Genomic DNA, 22868 nt, shown 5'->3' with positions numbered 1-22868 from the left:
TATTTTCAGCTCAAAGCCCCTAATTTCAAGTTGGCAAAATGAAGAGAGAAGTAACACTTTTTAAAAAAAAAAGTAGGGGGAATAAAACACAGCTCAGTACCTTATAAAAATCTTCCTGAGTCCAGGGGTCTTTTAATTCAAACAAAATTAGATAGCATCCATGATTTGAGAGACATTTAATGAATAGCAAAAACATTTATATGATTACAATTTGTATTTTTCAGTAATCTACATTATCCTCAGATCTTGGAGTGTCCTATGTGTCTCTTTTTTAATTAAATTTATTGGGGTGACAATGGTTAGTAAAATTATATCGTTTTCAAGTGTACATTTCTATAATACCTCATACATATATCACATTGTGTGCTCCCCACCTATGTGTCATATAATGAATTTCTGCAGTTAGCACATCTGATAAAACTGGTGCTCATTTCTCAAAAGAGCTTACTAAATATTACTGATGCCTGCCCCAGACCTAAGCCAGAGGAAGACAAACATCTTCATACCTTCTGATTCTGAGTTTTCAGCCCTTTCCTTCCAGACCCCAATGTTTCAGCACTCATAATAGGCTAATTCCCCCCACAGAGGTTGCAAATTCTAATGTGAACTAACTGGTCTGTCCCACTTTGTAGCAGGCTCCATGGGCCCAGATCCCCCAATTTTTAAAAGAAAACTAGAATGTAGAAACCTCCTCATGTTTAATTTTTGGAAACTTTGAATGCAACGAAAAGAAAATCCAACTATGTGTGAAACACTGTCTAAGCCAAACAAAACAGGTTTTCTGCCCAGGTTCCTGCCTCTGGTTGCAGCTTTCAGCCTCTGCTCTTCGGACCTTGGAGGACTACTGCTCAAGATACACCTTCTTGATCAGATCCTGACGACTGTGGTGAAGAAATTCCAGAAGGGAAAAGTTGCTGGGTGCTTCTGATGTGCTTCATGGTCACTGGAGAGGCAAGTAACATCTGATCTTACTCAGAAATTTCCTTATTTGATGCTTGCTCATTGTTTGGATATTTCTACCAGTTTCCAAGGATATGAGAGTTCGCAGTAGCTACTCTAAAACACTTCTTTACTCTCTCAGTAGCCATCTGCTGTCAAGTCTTTTTCTTTGTGGTCATTAAAGCCTGACCTTCAATAAAACCCACACTAGTTTTCTGAGTCAGGCTATGATTTCTCTGACAGGGATGATGAAATATCTTCGGGAAGACGGAGGCACGAAGACAACGTGCAAGTTTAAAATGGGGTCAATGGGTGGTGACATTTACAGCTATATGAAGAGAGGACTCCTCTATTAAAAGTCTACCTCATCATGTCACATCTCTCACCATTAACTAAAGAAAATGAAGGTGGGACTGTGTTTTCATTTGGCCGTAGATTTTTCTCTGGGGCCGTGCAGCTTCCGAATTTAAATCTCTGTTAATTTGTATAGGTGTAAAATATGTATCTTGCATAAATTCTATACACACTGCCTTCAACCCCAACCTTTCTTGACTACAGAGCTGTCTTACATGGGTAGAGAACAGGTATAAAGCCACATGCTCTTGGATCACACAAAGACAAAATACATAAGGAAGCTTTGCACGCACTAGGAGAAGTAGCTTGTTGAAGCTTCCACAGGAGGTCAGGAGAGAGAACCCTGCGGTGAGATGTAAGTGGGTGCCATGCAGATTCTCCGGGCCAGCTGTCACACAGCAAGAGGCCTACTATTATGTACATGTATATGTATGTATGTACATGTTGGAACCTTAAACGTTACAGGTTAAGCAACTTGATGGTTTTACAGTATCGTGGGAGCTTTGTTCCTTTTTTTTTTTTTTTTTTTGGTTTCTTTAAAAGATGAATGGAATGAGGGCTTTCCGAGATTTGGGGTAGTCCTCAAAGATCTTGAGGTAGAACCTAAAAGACAAGTAAATATAAATATAATCAAGGTCAATAGTTGAGATTTGCTGTGTCTGAAATCCTTCTTACAAATCAACCTACCCTTATTCAGGGCCTGACTCTTCCTGACGGCCATTTGTCCATCTTCTTTCTGTCTGCTGCCTCCTCTCTCTTATAAATGTTGAAGTTTTTTGTGTTCAGAAATAACAATAACCAGAGAACAGTGGTGATGGTTGCCCAACATTATGAATGTACTGAATGCCACTGAATTATACACTTAAAATGATCCATTGTGTGCTACGTATATTTTACCACAGATAATGTAGTAACTAGAAAGAAGTACTCAATGGATTCAACTGGAAAGTACAGGGAAGCAGACACCCTCAAAAGCTATGGGCAAGGTTAACCCTAGAAAAATGTTCCCAGGAAAATATCTCTTCACGAGGCCTGGGAATGCTGAGAAAATGTTATCTTGTATTATGAGTTGAAGTGTGTTCCCCCAAAATATATGCTGAAGTCCTAACCCCTGGTACCCGAGAATGTGACCTTATTTTGGAAATAGGGTCATTGCAGTTATGACTTATTAAGTTGAAATGAGGTCATAGTGGAGCGGCGCGGGCCCTTAAAGCAATATGATGTCCTCAGAAGAAGGAGGGAAGAGACTCAGAGACAGACACGTAGGGAAGAAGGTCATGTGAAGACAGAGGCAGAGATTGGCGTGATGCAGCCATAAACCATGGAACACCAAGGATTGCCAGCCTCCACGAGAAGCTAGGAAAAGGAGACAAGGAAGGATTCTTCCCTAGAGCCAGCAAAGAGAGCACGCATGGTTCTGCCCACACCTTGATTTCAGACTTCTGCCCCCACAACTATGAGAGAATAAACTTCTGTTGTTTTAAGCCACACAGGGTGTGGTCATCTGTTTCGGGTAGCCCTGGGAGACTAATATGTCTTATAAAAAGGCTTTCTCCTAAGTGACCAGGCAGTCCTCTTAACTAGTTGAAGCTGGTAGCTCTCAAGTTATAATCAAGATGATATACTCTAGGTACCTTAGTTTGAACTGGGAGACAAATCATAGTAATATGTTACAAGAGGTGTCTGGATTTCAGGATTATGGTTAGAGAGGTTTGGTGAGCTCCCTCTTGTAAAGCCCAGTTAGCCCTATGAAAAAGAAGCCCTCTGTCCCTCCCTCTGGGGAAGCTGACATAGCAGGATAGGGCCTCAATTTGGATTTTATTGTTGCACCAGCTGGAACCCTCTGGGTGGAATTGCTGTCTCTCCCCTGAGCAAGCCCAACTGAGTCCATGCTTCTCAGGGACCCTCCAACTGCTGGCCAATGCCCTCTCCTCCCCACTCCCCCTCGGCCTCTGCCTGAAGTGGGGACAACTGTTACACTGACTGTTTCACAGGCTGGGCACCCTCCCCCACCTCAAGGCTAAGGAGGTGGCAGAAATAGGTTATGAGGAGAGCGGTTGTTTCATTCATTTCTGACAAGTCTCTGCTTGTCCACTCTGGGGAAAAGAACCCATTCTTAGTATAACCTTCAAGACTATGAAATTAATGATTAGCTGGACTGAAACACCTAGGCAGGAGCTTAAGGGGCTCCCCCTAGGTCCTGCTTCCAAGTCCATTCCCTCTGGCTATTCTCTCTCTCTCTCTCTCTCTTTCTCTCTCTCTCTCTTTCTCTCTCTGTCTCTCCCCCCAGCCCCCTTCTCTCTCTCTACCACAGGCTTTTTCTTTCCACCAACTACAAAAGGCATTTTAGAGAAAGGATCTGAAATTCGCATTTAAAGCCTGATGACAATTTGGTACTGTTAGCCTTTCCCTGCAGTGATACTTTTAGTTAACTTTTATTCCCATCCCACACCAGGTGCAGGGGTTGGAGGAAGGTGGGACTTTGGAAAGCTTTAGGCTTGACCTACAGAGGAAAGGTTCTAAAACCCTGCAAATCCGTGGCATTTTCCAGGTGATGGGACAGTCCTGAAATTACACAAGAGGAATTGCTTACTCTATCTTCCCAGGAAGCCAGCAATGACCTTGGCAATGATTTAGTGGGGGTGGGAATAGGGAAAGGAGGAGAGTCCCAAAATAAACTCTGAGATTACACAGATTCCTGTGAGATAGGAGAAATGATCCTGGAGTTTCCAGGGCTCTGTGATTACCTGAAATTTTAGCACCAAACCTGGAATTAAAAATAGCAGCCACACTCGGCACAGATCTAGTGCTTTTCCCCGGGGGTTCTCTATCGTGGCTGTACCTCAGAATGATCTGTAAAGCTCTGGAAATTGCTGCCCATGGCCTTACCCACGGAACATACTTTGAGAAATGTGGCAAAAGTGAGTTGATGTGAAGCATGGAAATGGAAGCTCCTTCTTGTATCTCTAGACTCTTACATGTAGCCCACTACCAACCAGTAGCCGTTGCGAGCGAGGCCTGCGAGGAGGACACAGAACCTCCTGGGACAACTAAGTCATATGGATACAAGGCACTTCCCTCTGGGAAGCCTTCTTCAACAGGGTACCTTCCCTGGAGTGCCTTTGTCTGTACAGGTTCATTTTTGCTCATAGAAAAAAAAGATGTGTTACTGCTACTGTCATCTAGCTAAATTCCTACTGCAGTGAAAGCCCAAGAGGTCAGATTCGCCAGTCCTGATTATCCCATCTACTTTACCTTATAAACCGAAATGTCTTAGCTTTCTACATCTGACTCGGTGCTACAAGCCTGCTTGGAGAAGAAAGCTAAGTGGATGTTGCCAACTTGATTGAAAAGTTTACCTGTGGTGGTGAAAAGCTCGCAGCCCAAGGAAACAAAATGAGAAAAACGCAAATGCAAGTGCTGGGAGGGACCAACTGGCCAGGGCAAAGCCGATCCATTCAATGATCTCGCCAAGGAAATTGGCTCCAGAAACGTATGCGAACAAGCCACCTGCGTGCAGAAGAATCAAAAAGTCAATCAACAGACCTGGATCACTGTGACATGAAAGCCCCTCTGCTTTGTTCTGAAATATGTAAGGTCAGCTAGAACGAATGTGAGGCTGGAGATTCTGTTCCCAGTCATCACAGGGTGATGGAATCTTCTAGGGGAGAAAGGAAAACAAAGCAACAGCAGAATATCCTGGAAGTGTGAGGAGTGGCCCCAACTGCTTGATAGGCTCCACCCAAATATTTAACAACTGCTGGACCACTGGCTCCGGACAGGACGAGGACGAGGGGCAGGAGGTCCAGGTTTTGTTTCATTTTATTAAGTAACATTTCCAGGCCACCTCTCAATTTCTCACTCTTTCCCTGGACACCCATACAGCTGGTCAGCATATTTCACGTTCACAGTAGGGCAAAACAACACACTATGTGAAAACAGTCATAAAAACCTGAATTGAGGTGCGAAGTAATTTGATTCTCCTTTGGCATCTGCAAAGCAGTACCGTGTTTCCCCGAAAATAAGACCTCACCAGACCATCAGCTCTAATGCATCATTTGGAGCAAAAATTAATATAAGACCCGGTATTATATTATATTAGACCCGATATTATATTATATTATATTATATTATATTATATTATATTATATTATATTATATTACAATAAGACCAGGTCTTATATTAATTTTTGCTCCAAAAGACGCATTAGAGCTGATGGTCCAGCTAGGTCTTATTTTCGGGGAAACACAGTACACTCCATTCCAGTTTAAAGGACGGAGTAAGACCTGCAGGGTTTTGCCCTTGCAAAGCTGATGAGGTCTGCTTCCACTGATTTTGTAAGGTTTATTTTCTATCCAACCAAGTATTCTGAAATCAGAACTACATTAGAAATCAACACATTTCTAATCATATTAAATATATCTACACTCAAAATTTCTGTTCCACACTAAATTGGGAAAGTTCACTTAACACAAATACTTTTCATTCCATAGTTATATAAAGAATATTTTGTTTTTAAATCATTCTCTAACATAACTCAATAGTTGGAAACTAACCTTGGCAATCTAGCTTTTAAGAGCTTTCTCTGCTCTTCTTTGTCTAGTTATTAAGTGAAGATCTAAAAAATTGATACCCCTAAAGTTCCCTAAGGATGACATTGCAAAAGCGGTTTCCAACCTATGATTCCCCGGACCCTGGCAGAAACCACTGACGTATTGCAAAGGGTCTATAAATTGTCTCTGAATATGGCAAATGTGTATATATTTCAACCTATGGTATTATTTTTGTTTGATATAGATACTGTTAGGATGTTAGCAACATTTATGTTCATTTAAATGTGCTTTTGAATTCATAGAAGCTTTGTCATTATTTTCTTAATCAATGAATGTCAATCTGTACTAACATCATGTTCAATTTAGGAAATTTTTTAATGTAAAGTGTTCTATTAGGTTGGTGCAAAAGTAATTGCGGGTTTTTTTTCAATAATTTTTAACCTTTTAAACCACAATTACTTTTGCACCAACCTAATATTTACATGAAAAAGGATGGGAGCCACTAATACAAATCCTCACCTAAAAATATCGAAGGATTACTTGTACTGATTCACTCCCAACTGCTTGTATTTATCAACTCATACCCTGGTTTCTTGGGAGCAGTTAGGACTTCAAATATTCTGTGCCTTTATCTCTGAAAATGCACTGTACTTGTAACACCTCCCTTCCAAATTTTTGCTTAAGTAAATATTGTTCTCTACACCTTTAAGAAATACAAGTGTCAGGAAACTCACACTTTTTACCCCTGACTACTCACTATATAAGTCTTGTGAGACTCACTGGAGAGGACAAATTTGCTGGTCATGTATGATTCAGCTCTATTTCTTAATCTAGGAAAGGCTGACACTCTGTGTGTACATGATGGTTCATCTTTTATGTCAATTCGAATGGGCCACAGGGTGCCCAGGTATTTGGTAAAATATTATTTCTGATTATATCCATGAGGGTGTTTCTGGATGAGCTCAACATTTGAATTGATAGACTGAGAAAAGCAGATTGCCCTCTCCAAGGTGGGTGGGCCTTGTCTAATCCACTGAAGGCCTGAACAGAACAAAAAGGTGGAGTAAGGGAAAATTCACTCTCCCGGCTTGACTGTCTTTGAGCTGGGACTTTGGTCTTCTCCGGCACTCAGACTGGACCTTACACCACCAGCTCTCCTGGGTCTCCGGCTTGCAGATAGCAGATCATGGGACCTCTCAGCCTCCATGGTCACATGAGCCAATTCCTCATAATAAATCATTTCATACCTCTATAGTTATATCTGTATCTATGTCTCTATCTATCTGTCTGTCTATCTATCTGTCTGTCTATCTATCTATCTATCTATCACCTCATTGGTTCTGTTTCTCTGGAGAACCCTAACACAGCATATAATAATGTTACCTACTGCAGTGAAGTCTCAGCCCTCTTCCCGCCCTCCGCCTCACACTCTCCCTCATCCTCAGGGGATTGTGATCTTGCACCTTCCTGAGAACTCTTATACCGCTCTTGCACTTGTGGGTTCAGATCAGAAATTCAAGTGTGTTGTGGGGTGGGATGGGATGTGGAGGAGAAGTCCGGGGCAAAGCAGGATACATCATGTCATTTGTTACTCATAGTAAATCCCTAAGACAGGCTCCCAAGGAAGAGTGGGAATCTGGAGGGCAAGGGAGATGTTACCTTGTGGAATCTTATAGATGATTTCTCCAGGCTTCCTGAGGCGGCGCAATATATAGTCACTATGAATGTTGATTCCCATTCCCAAAATAAATAAGAAGACGCCTGGGAAAAGAAGAGAGAGGAGGGAAGTTAAAAATGTACCCTGATTTTGGTGTTTTTCTCACAAGCTAAGTTTTTTTCCTAAAAATGAAGGGAAGGGCATTTGATTTTGAATTCTAAGAATGTTCCTAAGATATGGCAAAAAAAAAAAAAAAAAAGGTAGGCGGGAGAAGCAATTAGTGCTGGTCCCAAATTTGAGTGGAGAGGCTGTGCTGTTGCGTAGACCAAAAAACTGGAAGTGCATAGTGTCACGTGATAGAGACAGGTGGGAGAAGGAGAAGGAGGCAGCACCACTGTCCAATTCTTAAATAAGCAAGTAAATGAATGAATAAATAGCAAGCCTTTGGTTCATTGACAAATAGTCAAATCACAGTTTTGGTTTGATTGACTATAACTCAACAGCCAATTCCACCCCCTTCTCCTTTTCCATCTTCCCTATAGAGGCCAGAAGGCTGAAAGGTGGTCTTGTGACCTAGTTCTGATGAGAAGATGTAAAGAGAAGTCTTCTGGGGGCTTCCTTGGAAATCTTTTGCTTTTCTGATAAAAGAGGCAGATGGAGCCAGTTCCTCTACTGGCTCCCTCCTCCTTCGTTGCCAGATGTGATGCCTTGAGCTACAGCACCTCTCAGGTAATCATGAAGGGACTATCATGAGGACCAGAGGTGAACATGCTAAGAATAGTAGAGCAGATGTCATTAAGATCCCAGGTACTGTGTGACATCAGCAAGCAACTAAAGGAATGCCGAAGCCAACAACCCTTGAACATTCTTGTTATGGGAGAAATATATATTCTTAATGATTTAAGTCACCATGAGTTGATTTTCTGTGACGCATTGCTGAGAGCACTCCTGACTGATAGTATCCACTCTCATGAAAGTAATGTGAGCTAGACTGGAGAGCTTGACGCCTAGCAAACTGGTTTCCACCACTGCCAAATCACACACACACATTCTCCTCCCATCCACCGGTACAGAAAGGGCTCTGGTCTGAGGCGAGAAGAGCCAGGATCGGGGATGCTAGTCCTGCATCCGAACGGCCATATCATTACAGACCAGAAACACGGTTCTACACAGGTGCCCAACCTCACCACTCCACAAAGTGTCTTTGTGCTGATCAAAATACATGAGGCAAAAAGCAAGAACAGTTGAATAAAAACAGTTAGATCTACTCTCACCTCAATTGCTATGATATGAAACCATGATTTTCAATCTTGTCTAGTCAAACGATCATTGGCCTAAGAGAAAGGGAACCTGGGAAGGGATGCCAGTGGTGAGGAAGTAAAGGTGGAGAGAGAGAGGGTAGTAGCATGTACAGCTGTGGAAAAAGGAGGAACCTTGGACTAGATATCTGTATGTACTTAGGCAAGTCACCACCTCTCTCGGCCTCAGTTTTCTCATCTGTAAAATGTAGATTCTAATAGTACCTATCTCACGAGGATGGTATGAGACTAATTCATGTATTCATTTATTCATTCATTCAACTAATATTTAATGAGGACTTACTATGTACAAGCACTGTCCTAAACACCAGAGATACAATAGTGAGAAAAACAGTCAACGTGCCTCTTCTCATGGAGCTTAAATTTTAGTGGAGGCACACAGAAATGGATTTAAATAATTTAAAGATCAAAAATCACATGATTATTACTGTAAAACAGAAAATCAAAGTAGGATAATGAGATTGAGAGTGAATTGGGGTAGGGTGGAGGTGTTTCTACTGTAGATGAACTGGGGAAAGCTTTTCTGAAGATTTGGCATTTGCCCTGTGATTTGAAAAATGAAAATGCAAAGATCTCAGGGAGAGCAATCTAGTAGAGCCATCAGCAGGTGCAAAGGCCCTGAGGTTAGAATAGTTTTAGCAGGTCTAAGAAACAGAAGAAAGGCGTTGCAGTTGAAACTATAAGATAAGGGAGAAGTGAGGCAATATAATAGAATGATAAGTAAAAAGTGACATCAAGCATTACAGGCCATGGTGAGAAGTTTGGATTTTTAAGTGCAATAGGAAACCACTGGCAGGTTTTAAGCAGGAGAGAAATAGGATCTGATTTCTGTTTGCTATTATCACAAAAGAAATACATATGCTGTGTGGAAGATTAAACACTAATCAGCAAAACTAAGAAAACCAAGACACCTTATTCCTCCCACCGAGAAATTATCACCATTAAAGACTTCAGTGCATACCCTTCCGGATTTTCATCTTATATAATATCTAAGCCATAGTCCAATTTCCTCGGATATCCCCCAAATACCTCTTACAGCTGGTTTGTGCCAACCAAGATCCAATATAGGACCACATCTGGCGTATGGTTGTTATGTCCTTTAAGGCTCTTTTAATCTAGCCCAAATCCCTACCTTAAGGGGAGAGGGAGACACTGACTTCTTGAAAAGATCACACAGTTGTTCCTCAGAATTCCCTCCTTTCTAGATAAAACTGTCTTACTTCCTCATGATGGTGTTTAACTTATTTCTTTATTCCCTGTATTTCCTATAAATCAGCATAAATCATTTTCCTGTATCGTTATGTTACCAGTTTAATATACAGTTAGGCACATTTATTTTGTTTGTTCTCAATTTTAGGGACCTTTCTTCCATTTAGATTTTTTAACTAAGTTATGAAGTTTCATGATTCAAATGACAAAGCTATATTGAAAGAAGAACTCTGCCTACCATCCCATTCTTTTAACCCCAAACCCTACAGTAACTTTTTATTAATTACTATTAGTTTCCTTTTTTATTAATCCAATATTTTCTTTTCCAATTTTACACACAGATACACGCACATTTTCTTTCTCTCCCCTTTTTACATAAAATGTAGCATGCTAGCTACCTTGTTCACACTTTATTTTTATTTAACCACATTTCTAGAGATCTCTCCACATAAGCACACGGAGACACTTCTTGTTTTTACTTTGCTTTGTTTGTTTTTGTGGCTCCAGAATACTCCTTGGTGCATATGTATTAGCCTTCACACAATTAATCCTCTGGTTGTTTGTATTTTCAAATGTTCACTCTGACTGTTGTGTGGAGAAGTGGTTGGTTATTGGAGGCCAGAAAGTGTAGGTTGAAGGTCACCAGGCAAGAGGTCATGTGGCTTGGAGTAGGAGGAAGTGAGTGCAGTTTGGAAGAAGTGAGCCCAGTTGGCACATGTTTTGGAACTAGAGGCAGCAGTGCCACATGATGGACAGAATGTGATGTGCGATGCAAAAAGAGGAAATGGGGATAACTGCCATATTTCTGGCCTGAGCCAAAATCATGTACAAACAGTGGAACCTTCTTGGACTTCAGTTCCTCTCGCAGATAAGGAAACAAATTCAACAGTCAGCATTTTCTACGATTTTAGGTAGGTGGGCAGGAAAAGTCTATTTGAGGAGGCATAATTGATAGAGACCTAAATAAAGAGAGAGACCAAGCTCCATGAATATATAGGGGCAGAGCATGCTAAGCAGAGGGAGTGGTCTGCACAAAAGCTCTGGGCCAGGACAAGCTTGACCATTTCAGGCCCAGCAGGAAGGCCACTGAAGCTACAGCACAGAAAATAAGGTGGATGGAGGCAGGAAAGGAGGTCGGGACATCGGACTGAGCCAAGGACATTTGGGTTTTATAGGCAGTGGTGAGGGATGTGTATTTTATCCTGAAATCCACTGGAGAGTTTTGAGATGGGGAATGACATGATGTTTTTCAAAGCTCTCTCAGGCTGCTGTACAGAGAAAAGACCAGAGAAGGGATGAGAGAGGGGAAGAATGGAATCACTGAGAGTTTACTGTAATAGGGTGGGAAGAGGTGATGGTGATTTACACTGTGGGGAGTGGTGTTGGGTGGAAAGTGCTCAGGTTTACTTACCCAGGCTAAATCGTATGTCTGTGTACCACTCAGCAGGGTATTCAGCACAGTAAGTCAGACAGTAGCCTTGCAGGAGTCCATTCCCCATGCAGAAGACGAAGCCTTTGAAAAGTAACACGACTGGAAAAGGCCTCCCTCTAGTGAGGAATGAGTAAACAAATGTCCTGGGATATGGGGGAGAAGGGTCAAGTCAGGATCCGTTGTTTAAAGAAAAAAAAAATCAATGAGAGGAAAACATTACAGATAATCACATCAAACCAATTTTAAAAAACCATTTTCCCTTAGATTTCTGCAATGAAAGAAAATGATTACCTGGCTCTAAACGAAGCATTTATGATATTATTTGTTTTGTTTCATTAAAATCCATTTATTGTCTTATTTTATTTTTACAATAGCCTTGAAAGGTAAACGTCATGCACATTCCAGAAGTTAATAAAGTGAATCCTAGGAGCTCAGGATTGGATGCTGATGGTTTCTATAAGCAAGAAGTGAAATCCAGATTATACAGGAAGAAAAATAAAGCCTGGCTTACCCCATCTGGTAATGGAATGGCATTTTGATATCAGCCACTTCACCATATGGCTTTCCATGTCTCTCTTATATGATCTAATTGCTGATATTGTAGCATTCCCTATAAAATGGCTGCAGAATCCCTTCAGAAAATAGAAACTTATCTCAATGTTAGGAATTATGAATCTAGAGGAATCTAGGGAAAGGACCTTAAAAAATATAAATAGCCTCAAAATATTGCCCAAGGTATAATGCTAAATTCTAGACCTCACTATACATCCTCTTTATAATTATTATTCTTTTATGGTGCAATGTAACAGTCATACAGAAAAGTTCATAAAACTGTATAAATAGTTTAATGAATGACCATCAAATAAATGCCCATATAGTCACTTACCATGTCAAGAAATAGAACATGGTCATCACCCCCAAAGCCTCCTGTGGGTCCCTCCCTGGTCACAGAACCATACCCACTATCCTGATTTTTATAAAAATCCTTTCCTTTTGCCTCTGTATAATTTTACCACATTTGTATGCATCCGTAAAAATATAGTTTATTTTGCTCATTTTTAATTCCATGTAATCATACTCTATGACACGTAGCACATTCTTTAATGTCTTATTTCTTTAACTCATTATTGTGTTTCTGAGACTCAAGCATGTTGCTGTGCATAGCTATCGTTCATTTTGTTTTATTGCTGTATATTATTCTCATGTAAGAATGTACCATATGTATTTATCTGTTTTACTTTGATAGATACTTGGGTTGTTTCTAGAGTGTTGTACCCACTCAGACATAATTTTTGTTTAACTCCCAATTTTCCCATTCTAATGATTTTTTTATGTTTAAGCCTTTGATACATCTGGAATTTATTTTGTTGTAAGAAGTTAGATAAGAATCCAACCTATTTTTTTCCCAACGCTAGTAAATTTACTAAATATCTCTTTCTCTCTGACATGCATTGCTAGTGGTATTATACACTAAATTATACATATTGTTTCTTCTTCTGGAACCTTGATTCTGTTCCACTGAGTTCTCCATTGCCAAAACTACACTGTTTTAATAATTGTACTTTTAAAATATGTCTTAATACTGGTTGGGGCCATTCTTACATCATTAAACTTTCTGAGGATTTTTCGGTTTACTCTTGATTGTTTATTTGTTCATGTGAACTTAAAACCAATTTACGAACACCCAAATTTTAGAATTACTCTTAAATTTAAAAATTAGTTAAGAAAACAAAATGGCAGAAGGAGAACCTCCAAGAGATCACCTCTTCATAAAAGCAAAGAAAAAAACTGACAAAAATAAAAGTCAGGATCAGTTTTTTTTTTCAGAACTCTGACTATTAGCCAAAGGCTTGCAGCAACCTGTGGAGCATTTAGACAAGAAAATGCCTGAATCTCAGTAAAGGCAATACATTTTTGGCATTTTAATTTACCTTGTCCCATCTCCCACTTTCCAGCTCTACATACCTCGCAAAGTAACAGCCCGTGTTCCCAGAATTGGGGGGATCAAAACAGGGCAGGAACTCTTTCAAAGCCTCATTCCCAAAGAGAAGTCATCCTTTTACCTGTCTGGTGGTCCCTTGGAAGGCTCCACTCAAAAGCCTTGTCTTTATTCCACCTCAGACTTACCCAGTGTGGAAAGTTTCTGGGGGGGAAGAAGGATATTTTTCGACTGTCTTAACAGCAAAGTGGCCTGAGGTGATGCATCATAAGTGGGGCATATTATAGACTAATCAAAAAAGTTTAGGAGGAAAGGCTGAGGAATGAGATGCACACAGAAGCTTTGAAAAGGTCATATATATTCCTGGGAATCTAGATAGCCATGCACATGCTCAAAAAGGACCTGAAAATGTCCTAAGTTCTCTTCTCTGGTTCACCTTGAGGTCTGCACAGGTAGCAAGTGAGGGTATAGCAGAGTTGTAAACTACAAGGTGCTTGTTGAAGGAGTTCCCTAACATGCACACAAAGGCCATTGGCAAAGACTGGAGGACGTATTGGTCCCAGGTGTTTAAGGAAATCTCTGTCCAATCATTAACTGGTCATTAAGTTAACCAAGTAGAGACTTCGGTGGCTACAACAACAAAGACACAGACTTCACAGAATGAGTTCAGAAAAGTCACTAAGCAAACTACAACAGGCAGCAACAACAACAAATCCTGGGAATCAGGGAGAATATGATTCTCAGAGTTGCCACATAATATTATTTGAAACACTGAGTTTAAACAACTATGGGACATGCAAAGAAACAAAAGAGTATGTATGACACATATCAGGAAAAACGCAATCTATAGACACTGTGCTTGAGAACCCCAGACATTGGATTTACTAGACAAAAACTTCAAATGAACTATTTTAAATGTATTCAAAGAGCATATGTTCAAAGAGTTTAAACCCTGTCTAAAGAACTAAAGTATAAGAATGATGTCTCATCAAGCAGAAAATATCAATGCAGAGTTAGAAATTATATAAAGGAACTGTGAAAAGATGACCTAAGTGGAGCCATTTTAAAATAGAGCTAGAGCAGCCATTCAAGAGGAACTGCTTTGCAGATCTTACTCCTCAAACCTTTGGAGTGTTTGAATTGGGCAAAACAACTTGAACTGGGCAAAACCAACATTGTATTTCAACCACTGCAAATATTTTTGTCTGTACTTGCAAATAAATTCCAAAGCTAACAGGAAAGTAGACATCCTGACTACCAAATTGAAAATTAAAGACAGTCTTTAGAACTAGCACCACCATGTACAGGTAAAGAATAACTTCTTTATTTGCATCTACAGAAGTTCCTTCCTTGACTTATTAACACCAGTAGAAATTCCTTTCTCCTATTCATGTAATTATTCCTCTTCCCTTTCTCGTAAAAAACCCTGCTTTCACCCCCTAATTGGAACACTATTTGAGTTTCTGCCTGAATCAGTGCTTCTTAAATAGCTATTCTTTGAATCTCAAATAAACACTTATTGCCTCTCACTTGGCTATTTATTTTTAGGTTAATAGAGCCAAATAGAAATCTGGAGTTTATAGGTACAACTGAAATGAAAAATTCACTAGAGGGACTCTCTCAAAAGTTATGGAGAGAGAAAAATAGATATATTAGACTTTTTTCAAAATTCAGAACTCTAGTGCAAAAAGAACACTATCAATAAAGTAAACAGACAATTTACAGAATGGGAGAAAATATTTGCAAATCATTTGTGATAACAATGTAATATCCAAATATATAAAGAACTCCTACGACTCAACAACAAAGAAAGAAAGAACCCAATTAGAAGGGAAATGGACTTTAATAGACATTATTCCTAAAAAGATAAACAAATGTCCAATAGCCTATGAGAAGATATTCAGCATCAATAATGTCAATCAAAACTACAATGATACAGCACTTCAAGCCAACTAGAAGACTATCATAAAAAAAATGACAAGTGTTGATAAGAATGTGGAGAAATTAGAACCCTTACACATTGCTGGTGGGAATATAAAATGGTGCAGCCGCTATGAAAGACAGTCTGGCAGTTCCTCAGAAAGTTAAACAGAGTTGCCATATGACCCAGAAATCCCACTCCTAGGTATCTATCTACCCAAGAGAAATGAAAACATATGTTAATGCAAAAACTTGTACACAAATGTTCATAGAGCATTATTCATATTAGCCAAAAAAATGGAAACAACCCAACGTCCATCAACCAATGGATAAACAAAATGTTGTAAATCTATACAATGGCATATTATTAAACCATAAAATGGAATGAAGTAGTGATAGATGCTACAACATGGATGAACCTTAAAAACCATATCTTAGGTGAAAGAAGCTAGTGACACAAGGCCTCATATCACATGATTGTATTTATATGAAATGTCCAGAACAGGCAAATCCTTAGTAACAGAAAGTAGATTGGTGGTGGCCGGCAGATGGGAGATGCAAGAGTGGGGAGTGACTGTTATTCGACACAGGATTTCTATGGGGAGGGGGGAGGGGGGTCATAAGAATATTCTAGAATTAAATAGTGGTGATGGTGCACAACTTTTTCGATATATTAAAAACCACTGAATTGTATACTTTAATATTTTTTTTTAAGTTCATTAAGAAGAATTCAGACTGTGTTGCATAGAGGTTAAATTGCAGGCCTCTTCCACTGACAAGCTGTATGACCTTGTCACTTAAGTATTGTGGCTGTGTTTGTTTCTTTATCTGCCCATCTCATAGGGGTGTGAGGATTAAGTGAGTCAGTACAAGTATTATACAAAGTGCTTAGAACAGGACAAATGATAAGAATTCAGGAAATGTGTTTTTGTTAACGTTATCTTTATAAAGTTGTTGTTAACATTACCTTTCTATTCAGGTGCAGGTGGTTCCTTTCCACTCATTCAGGTATTTTTGTGTGTGTCCCTCAGTAAGTCTTTAAGTTTCTTCATATAGATTTTGCACATTTTTTATTCATTTAATCCCAAGGTTTTTAAAAATCTGTGTGTGTTACTATAAATGGGATTTTCCATTTACATCTTTTTTTCATACACACACACACACGCCTTCTTTCTTGTTGTTTTTGTTTTTGTTTTTGTTGTTTCAGGCATACAGAACATAGTGATCAGACATTTACAGAACTCACAATGTGATAACCCCAACAAGTCTACTACCCACCTGACACTATAGATAACTATTAAAACATTATTGACTATATTTCCCATGCTGCGCTACACATCCCCATGACTATTTTTTAATTACATCTCCTAATTTAGAAGAAGGCCTTTGATTTTTTTAAATATTAATTTTGTTCTTAGCCATCTCCTGAATCCCCTTATTATTTATAATAGCTTTTCAGTACATTTTCCTGGACATACCAGGTATATCAGCATCTGCAAATAATGTTACACTTTCCTGATGTAAATCTGGAAGACGTCATTCTTTGACCATGCTCTAGAATGGCATAAATATCATTAGTAGTTACCCAGTCTTTAAACATTTGGTAGAAGCCCTTTGTGAAATCTATCTAGGATTGCATTATTGAAAGGAGGGGTTGTTAGTATTATTGATAATATCTCTATTTCTCTCATGGTAATGAATTTCTTTAGATGCCTTTTGTGGCTTCCTGATAAATTCTGTAAAATTTAAGTTTTCATAGAAAATCACAAATATCTTTCGAGTTTTTAAATGTATTTATATAAGGCTGAGAAGATAATATTTTATGAAACTTTTAACCTCAGTATATTTTCTTATTACATCATCAGAGCCCTCTGTGCTGTCCTTTGACAGCCATAGCCAAATGCCTACCCTCTCCCCGTCCCTGGTAACCACTGATCTGTTCTCCCTTTCCAGTTTTGTCATTTCAAAAAGATTGTGCAAATAAAATAATACATACATAATCTTTTGAAATTGGTTTTGCTCACTCAGCTTAATTCTGTCAAGATTCATCCACATTCCAAGATATATTTATAAGTGAAAAAAGAAAGCTGCAAAATAGTTATCTATAGTTTGCCACCTTTTCATAATCAAGAAAAGGAAATAAGAACATATGTATACATATATAGATATATCATTTGCTTTATTGAGGTAAAATTCACCCCTTTAAAAGTGCACAATTCAGTGGTTTTTAGTATATTTACAAAGTTGTGCAACCATCACCTCTATCCAATTCCAGAACATTTTCATCACTCCAGACAGAAACTTCATTATGTAGTTCCCAAGGTCACCTGTCCCCCTAGCAAACACTAATCTACTTTCTGTCTATGAGTATTTGCCTATTCCAACGATTTCTTACTAATGGAATCATATAATATGTGGTCTTTTGTGACTGACTTCTTTCACTTAGCATAATGTTTTCAAGGTTCATTCATATTCCTTCTTATCCCTGAATAATATTCAATTGTATGGGTACGCCACATTTACCCATTTGTCAGTTGGTAGAAATTTGGATTGTTTCGACTTTTTAGCTACTATGATAATGCTGCTATGACCATTCATGCCTAAGGTTTATGTGAATGTATGCTTTCATTTCTCTTGGGAAGATACCTGGGAGTGGAATTTCTGGGTCTTACAGTTATGTTAACATTTTGAGGTATTGGCACACTGTGGACAAACTGTTTACCAAAGTGGCCATACCTGCTTACTTTTGCCGAAAAGAAAATCCTAAGAGGATAAATGAGAGACTAATTTTAAAGGATGCTCGCGATAGAGGGCAGAAGGAGGGGCGAAGATAAAGAGTGGAAAAGATTAGCTTGAGATGGAGTAAAACCTCACTGAACTTACCTTTTTATATGGTTTTGAAATTTGGACCATATGTAAATGCCTTTACATATTTAAAAAATAAAACCATATCAAAAAGTGAAGAAAAAGCAAATTGTAAAATTGAAAATGAACTGAAACATGAACCCAATTGTATGTAAAATTGGTAACACCAGCACACACATAAAAACAATCTTTCAAGTGACTTTTGAACACAGTATTCTGATTATATATCCTAAAGGAACACATTCTAAAGAAAGAAAGATTGGCATAGAAATAATAAACTTTATTTCTTCTTTATCAGTAATAATGGTATTGTAGCTTATAAATTATTTTATGAGTATTGTCCATAGAGCAAACAAGTAAACCGGCTATTGTGATGAAGAACTAAGATTTTCAGCGTAAAAGAAAAAGATACAACCAAAAAATAAAATGAAAAGTTGTAATGTTAAATTTGAATTGGAAATACCAAGATGGAGTCATGACTTTTAAAACTGGCCCACTCAAAGACCTAGGCGTCATGACACATGGCAGCAACAAGAACACTGGGCTACCCAGGTCTTTTGTAAATACCATTCCCTAAAGGAAGTGGGAACCATGAAGAAATAGCTCATTTCAGATCAGAGACAGGAAAAGTACAAGGTGAGTCAGTTTGTTATGCTGGAAAGCAAGGCAACAACTGAAGATTAAAGCAGAGACAGGGGTTGTCAAATTTACATAAACGAACTGGAAAGGAGTTCCACTGGCCAAATTTGTGACTGAGTGTCAAAAAGAATAATGACTATATTGATTATAAACATCTATAAACTAAGGTTAATCGTGACTATCTCATTGGATTCTTGTAAAATTTAATAAGATGATGCAAGAAAAAAAAATGCCTGACACAGGATAATTGCCGAATTAATTTGTTTCTCCTCCCACTTATACTCTATGAGAGTTTTGAGGGCCTAAAGGTGGCCTAAGTTCCTAGAGGGAAAGTGTTCTGGAAGACTACAGAAAGGCTATTAAAAAATAGTTGCTTACCTGACAATGTGGCCCTGTTCATGCCAACAACGCCCCAAAACAGGCCCAAAAGATAAAGTCCCTGCCTTCCAAAAACCCACGACATAGTGCATGTAGCCATGCTTTCAAATTAAATCATGAATCCACCCCACTCCCACCCTCTGGACTGTCTAAATCTGAATACAGAGTCAATACTCATCGTGTCTCATCCAAAAGAGTAGGTATTAATCCGGACAGGCTCGCGAGTATAATAACTCCAAAGTATCAGAGGCTACGCGTAATAAAAGCTCATTTCCTGTTCAGGCCACAGTACACAGCTGTTTAGATGTGCTGATCAATCTGCTCTGCAATCATTCCGGAGCCAGCCTCTTCCAGGGCATCTTCCACCCTCTGGCGGGCAGACAAAAGAAGAGAGAGAGCATGGAGGATTCTGTAAGGTTATCTTAAGGGCCGGCTGCTGGCTGGAACCGGCGTGCATCACTCCCACCCTCATTCCTTTGGCCCCACCCAACTTTGGCCCCACCCAACTGCAGAGGAGCCTGGGAAATGCTACCTTGCTGGATTTTCCAGCAGGAAAAAGAGAGGAGGTTGGTGAACACACAGCACAAGCGCAAGGCTCTGGAAAGCCAGGCGTCCTGGAAAACAAATAAAATTCTTCTGATCTAATGGTTTTGATGTTGGAAAGCTGGAAGCAGTTCAAAATAAATGTTTCAATGTAGAAAGCAATACAAACAATGAAGAGGAAGGGGAAGAGAGTAAAGTAGCCCAAGAGGCTAAAATCAGTACTGTGGAGGGTTGTAGGTGAGTTACACCTTCAGATCCCATGGCCAACGTATCATCTGAGCCTCAGTTTCCCTGATTTGAGACCACTTCACTTTAATCCCTCTTACATTTCTAATGTAAATTTTCATTCTTTTGTGTTTGTTCTGATACAGAGACTGATAAGTACTCTGTTGATCTAAACTTTTCTATCACTGCTAAGTAAATATTCATGGGGGGGTGAGACTCATTGGAAAGGGTTAACTGAAATTGCAAATCCAATTTAAACCAAAGAAACAACCTTTAAAATTACACTTCTTGCATAGACCAACTCATATTTAACTAAGTCTTCTTCAAATAGAAATGCTATTACTAAGATTATCGAGCCTATTGAAGACTTTTCACTATATGAAATTTTCGGCTTGTCAATCAAAAAATTCTATATCTAAATGCAAGGTTTCTATGTATATATTTACTTGTTACATATAGTAATAACTCCTTCCTCAGCCCTATCTCCCCATTCATCCACCTCCCCTCTGTTTTCTTCTTTTCATTACAGCAAAATGTCTCTAAAGAGTTGTCTACCCCTGCCATTTCTAAATCTTCTCTTCTTTCCTCTCTCCCTCCTCCACATAAAAACTCATCTTGGGGAGACCACCAGAGATCTCCACATTTCCAAATCCAAAGGTCAATTTTCAGCTCTCTTTTCATTTGACAAGGTAATCACTCCATCCTTCTGGAAACACTGTCTTTGTTCACCATCCAGCACACCACTTTCCCTTGGTTCTTCTCCTACTTCACTGATTTCTCCTCATTTTCCTTTGCTGGTTTCTCTTCATTCCCTTCACCTCTAAATATTGGAGTGCCCCAGGGCTCAGGACTCTTTTCTTCTTTTTAACAGCCACTGTATATATAATCATGTCTAGTCTCATATCTATAAATATCATGTGTAGAATGACAACTCCCAGATTTTTGTCTCCAGTCAGGATGTCTGCAGTGCTTGAACTCTTATGGCCGACTTCCTACTAGACGTCCAGTTTAAAGAATACCTCAAACTTTTTACATCCAAACCCAAGCCCCTCATTGCCCATTCTCCCCAAAACCTGTACCTCCCTGAGTCCACCCCATCTCAGAAAATGGCAATTTCATTCTTCCAATTATGCACATCAAGGACCTTAAACCATCATTGACTTTTCTATCTCTATCTCTCTATCTATCTCTCATCCTCCACATAAAATCTGTTAGCAAATTCTGTCAGCTCTACCTTCAAAATATTTCCAGAACCTGGCCACATCTCACCAACTGTGTTCAAGCCATTGTTAAACCACTCCTGGATATTTGCAAAAGCTTCCTCACTTGACCTGTACTTCCTTCATTGTAGCCTGTCCTCCATAAAGCAGATAAAGTAAAGCTATTTTTCTCTGAAAACCCCCCTCATGGCTAAGGAAAAGCCCAAATCCTTATGATTGCCTTCAAGGGCCTACAGTCTGGTTCCCCAACTATATCTCTGACCTCATTTCACTTTTCCCCTTGCCCACGTCACTCCAGCCACTTCAGCCTCCCTGCTGTTACCTGAACAGGACCAGCATGTGCCACCTCAGACCATTGTCACTTACTTGAAGAGCTCTTCCCCAGATATACACAGGTCTCACTTTTTTCTCATGTCTCTGTTCAAATGTTATTTTTACTGACCACCCTCCAAACCTCCAATGCCTCTAGCACTCATTGTCCTACTAAACCCGCTTTCCTTATTCCAATAGCACTTTTCAAATATAACAAACTATGTTTTGTTCCCTAATTGTCTGTCTCCTCTCACAAGAATGCCTGCTCTACCTAAGGAAAAGAATGTTATCTATTCTGTTCACCACTGTTTCTTCAGTGCCTCGAACAGTGCCTGGCACAGAGTAGGCCTAGAAAAAATATTGAATGAATGAAAGAATCTATCATATGCTTTAAACAGTTTATATCATATCATACAAATCTTCAGATACTATACCATGCATATCAAATATGCATCATAACTTCATTTACAGGAATACAACTGATTCCCTGCAAATTGTCTGTAAAATAAACATAAGAAGACTACAAAATGTGGAGAAAAGATGTCACACAGGCTAGAGATCTTGGACTTTGCAGAACAATCTGGCAGTCAGTTTTCTGGGTTTTCTTTTTGCCTCATATATCCTAGAGTTGGAGCCGAAGAAGCTGGCAACCACTAAGTGCCAACAGACACACACAAAAAAAACCCCAACAAAGCCTACTTTCTCTAGTCTAGTAACCAGGAAAAGGAGCAACATGGAAAGATGAAAACTTTAGGAAAATATCTGTTCTACTACAGCCAAACACCACAGGAAAAAATCAGTGACACCAGCCCCATCCCACCCCACACACATACCAGCAAAGATCAATAGGGAGCTTCATAAGTGAGAACTATAAATGAATTCAGTAATGTTGCAGGATGCAATATCAACATACAAAAGTCATCTGTACTTCTATACACTAACAATGAACTATCTGGAAAAGAAATAAAGAAAACAACATAATTTACAATACCATCAAAAAAATAAAATACATAAAAATAAATTTAATCAATGAGGTGAAAGAGCTATATGCTGAAAACTGTAAGATGAAAGAAATTGAAGAAGACAACAAATGGGAAGATATCCCATATTCATGGATAAGAATTCCTATTGTTAAAATGTGCATAATATCCAGAGCCATCTATAAATTCAATTCAATACCTATCAAAATTCCAATGTCATTTTTATAGAAATAGAAAAAAGAGCATATAAATTTGTATGAAACCACAAAAGATCCTGAAGAGCCAAAGCAATCCTCAAAAAGAAGAACAGATAGGAATGGCGGCAGCAGGGCGCACTTTCTGAGTTCTCCTCCGGATCTTGTTGCAAACCGGACCTATAACCC

The 22868-nt window shown here is 39.1% G+C and overlaps 1 protein-coding gene across 1 annotated transcript in view; it reads right to left on the bottom strand.

Moving 5' to 3' along the window:
* Nucleotides 1-246: 246 nt before the first annotated feature.
* SRD5A2 (steroid 5 alpha-reductase 2) overlaps nucleotides 247-22868 on the bottom strand; it is a 53528-nt gene continuing 30906 nt past the window's right edge. Inside the window, exons 2-5 of the mRNA XM_033125087.1 lie at nucleotides 11444-11607; nucleotides 7507-7608; nucleotides 4653-4803; nucleotides 247-1896 (exon numbers count right to left, since the gene is read on the bottom strand). Of these exons, the coding sequence (XP_032980978.1) occupies nucleotides 1830-1896; nucleotides 4653-4803; nucleotides 7507-7608; nucleotides 11444-11607 (484 nt within the window). The 3' untranslated portion in view covers nucleotides 247-1829. The remainder of the gene's footprint in view (nucleotides 1897-4652; nucleotides 4804-7506; nucleotides 7609-11443; nucleotides 11608-22868) is intronic.

This window comes from Rhinolophus ferrumequinum, chromosome 13, assembly GCF_004115265.2.
Source record: "Rhinolophus ferrumequinum isolate MPI-CBG mRhiFer1 chromosome 13, mRhiFer1_v1.p, whole genome shotgun sequence".
NCBI lineage: Eukaryota > Metazoa > Chordata > Mammalia > Chiroptera > Rhinolophidae > Rhinolophus > Rhinolophus ferrumequinum.
Note: the sequence above shows the minus strand (reverse complement) of the source record. Positions and strands in the feature narration are given on the sequence as shown.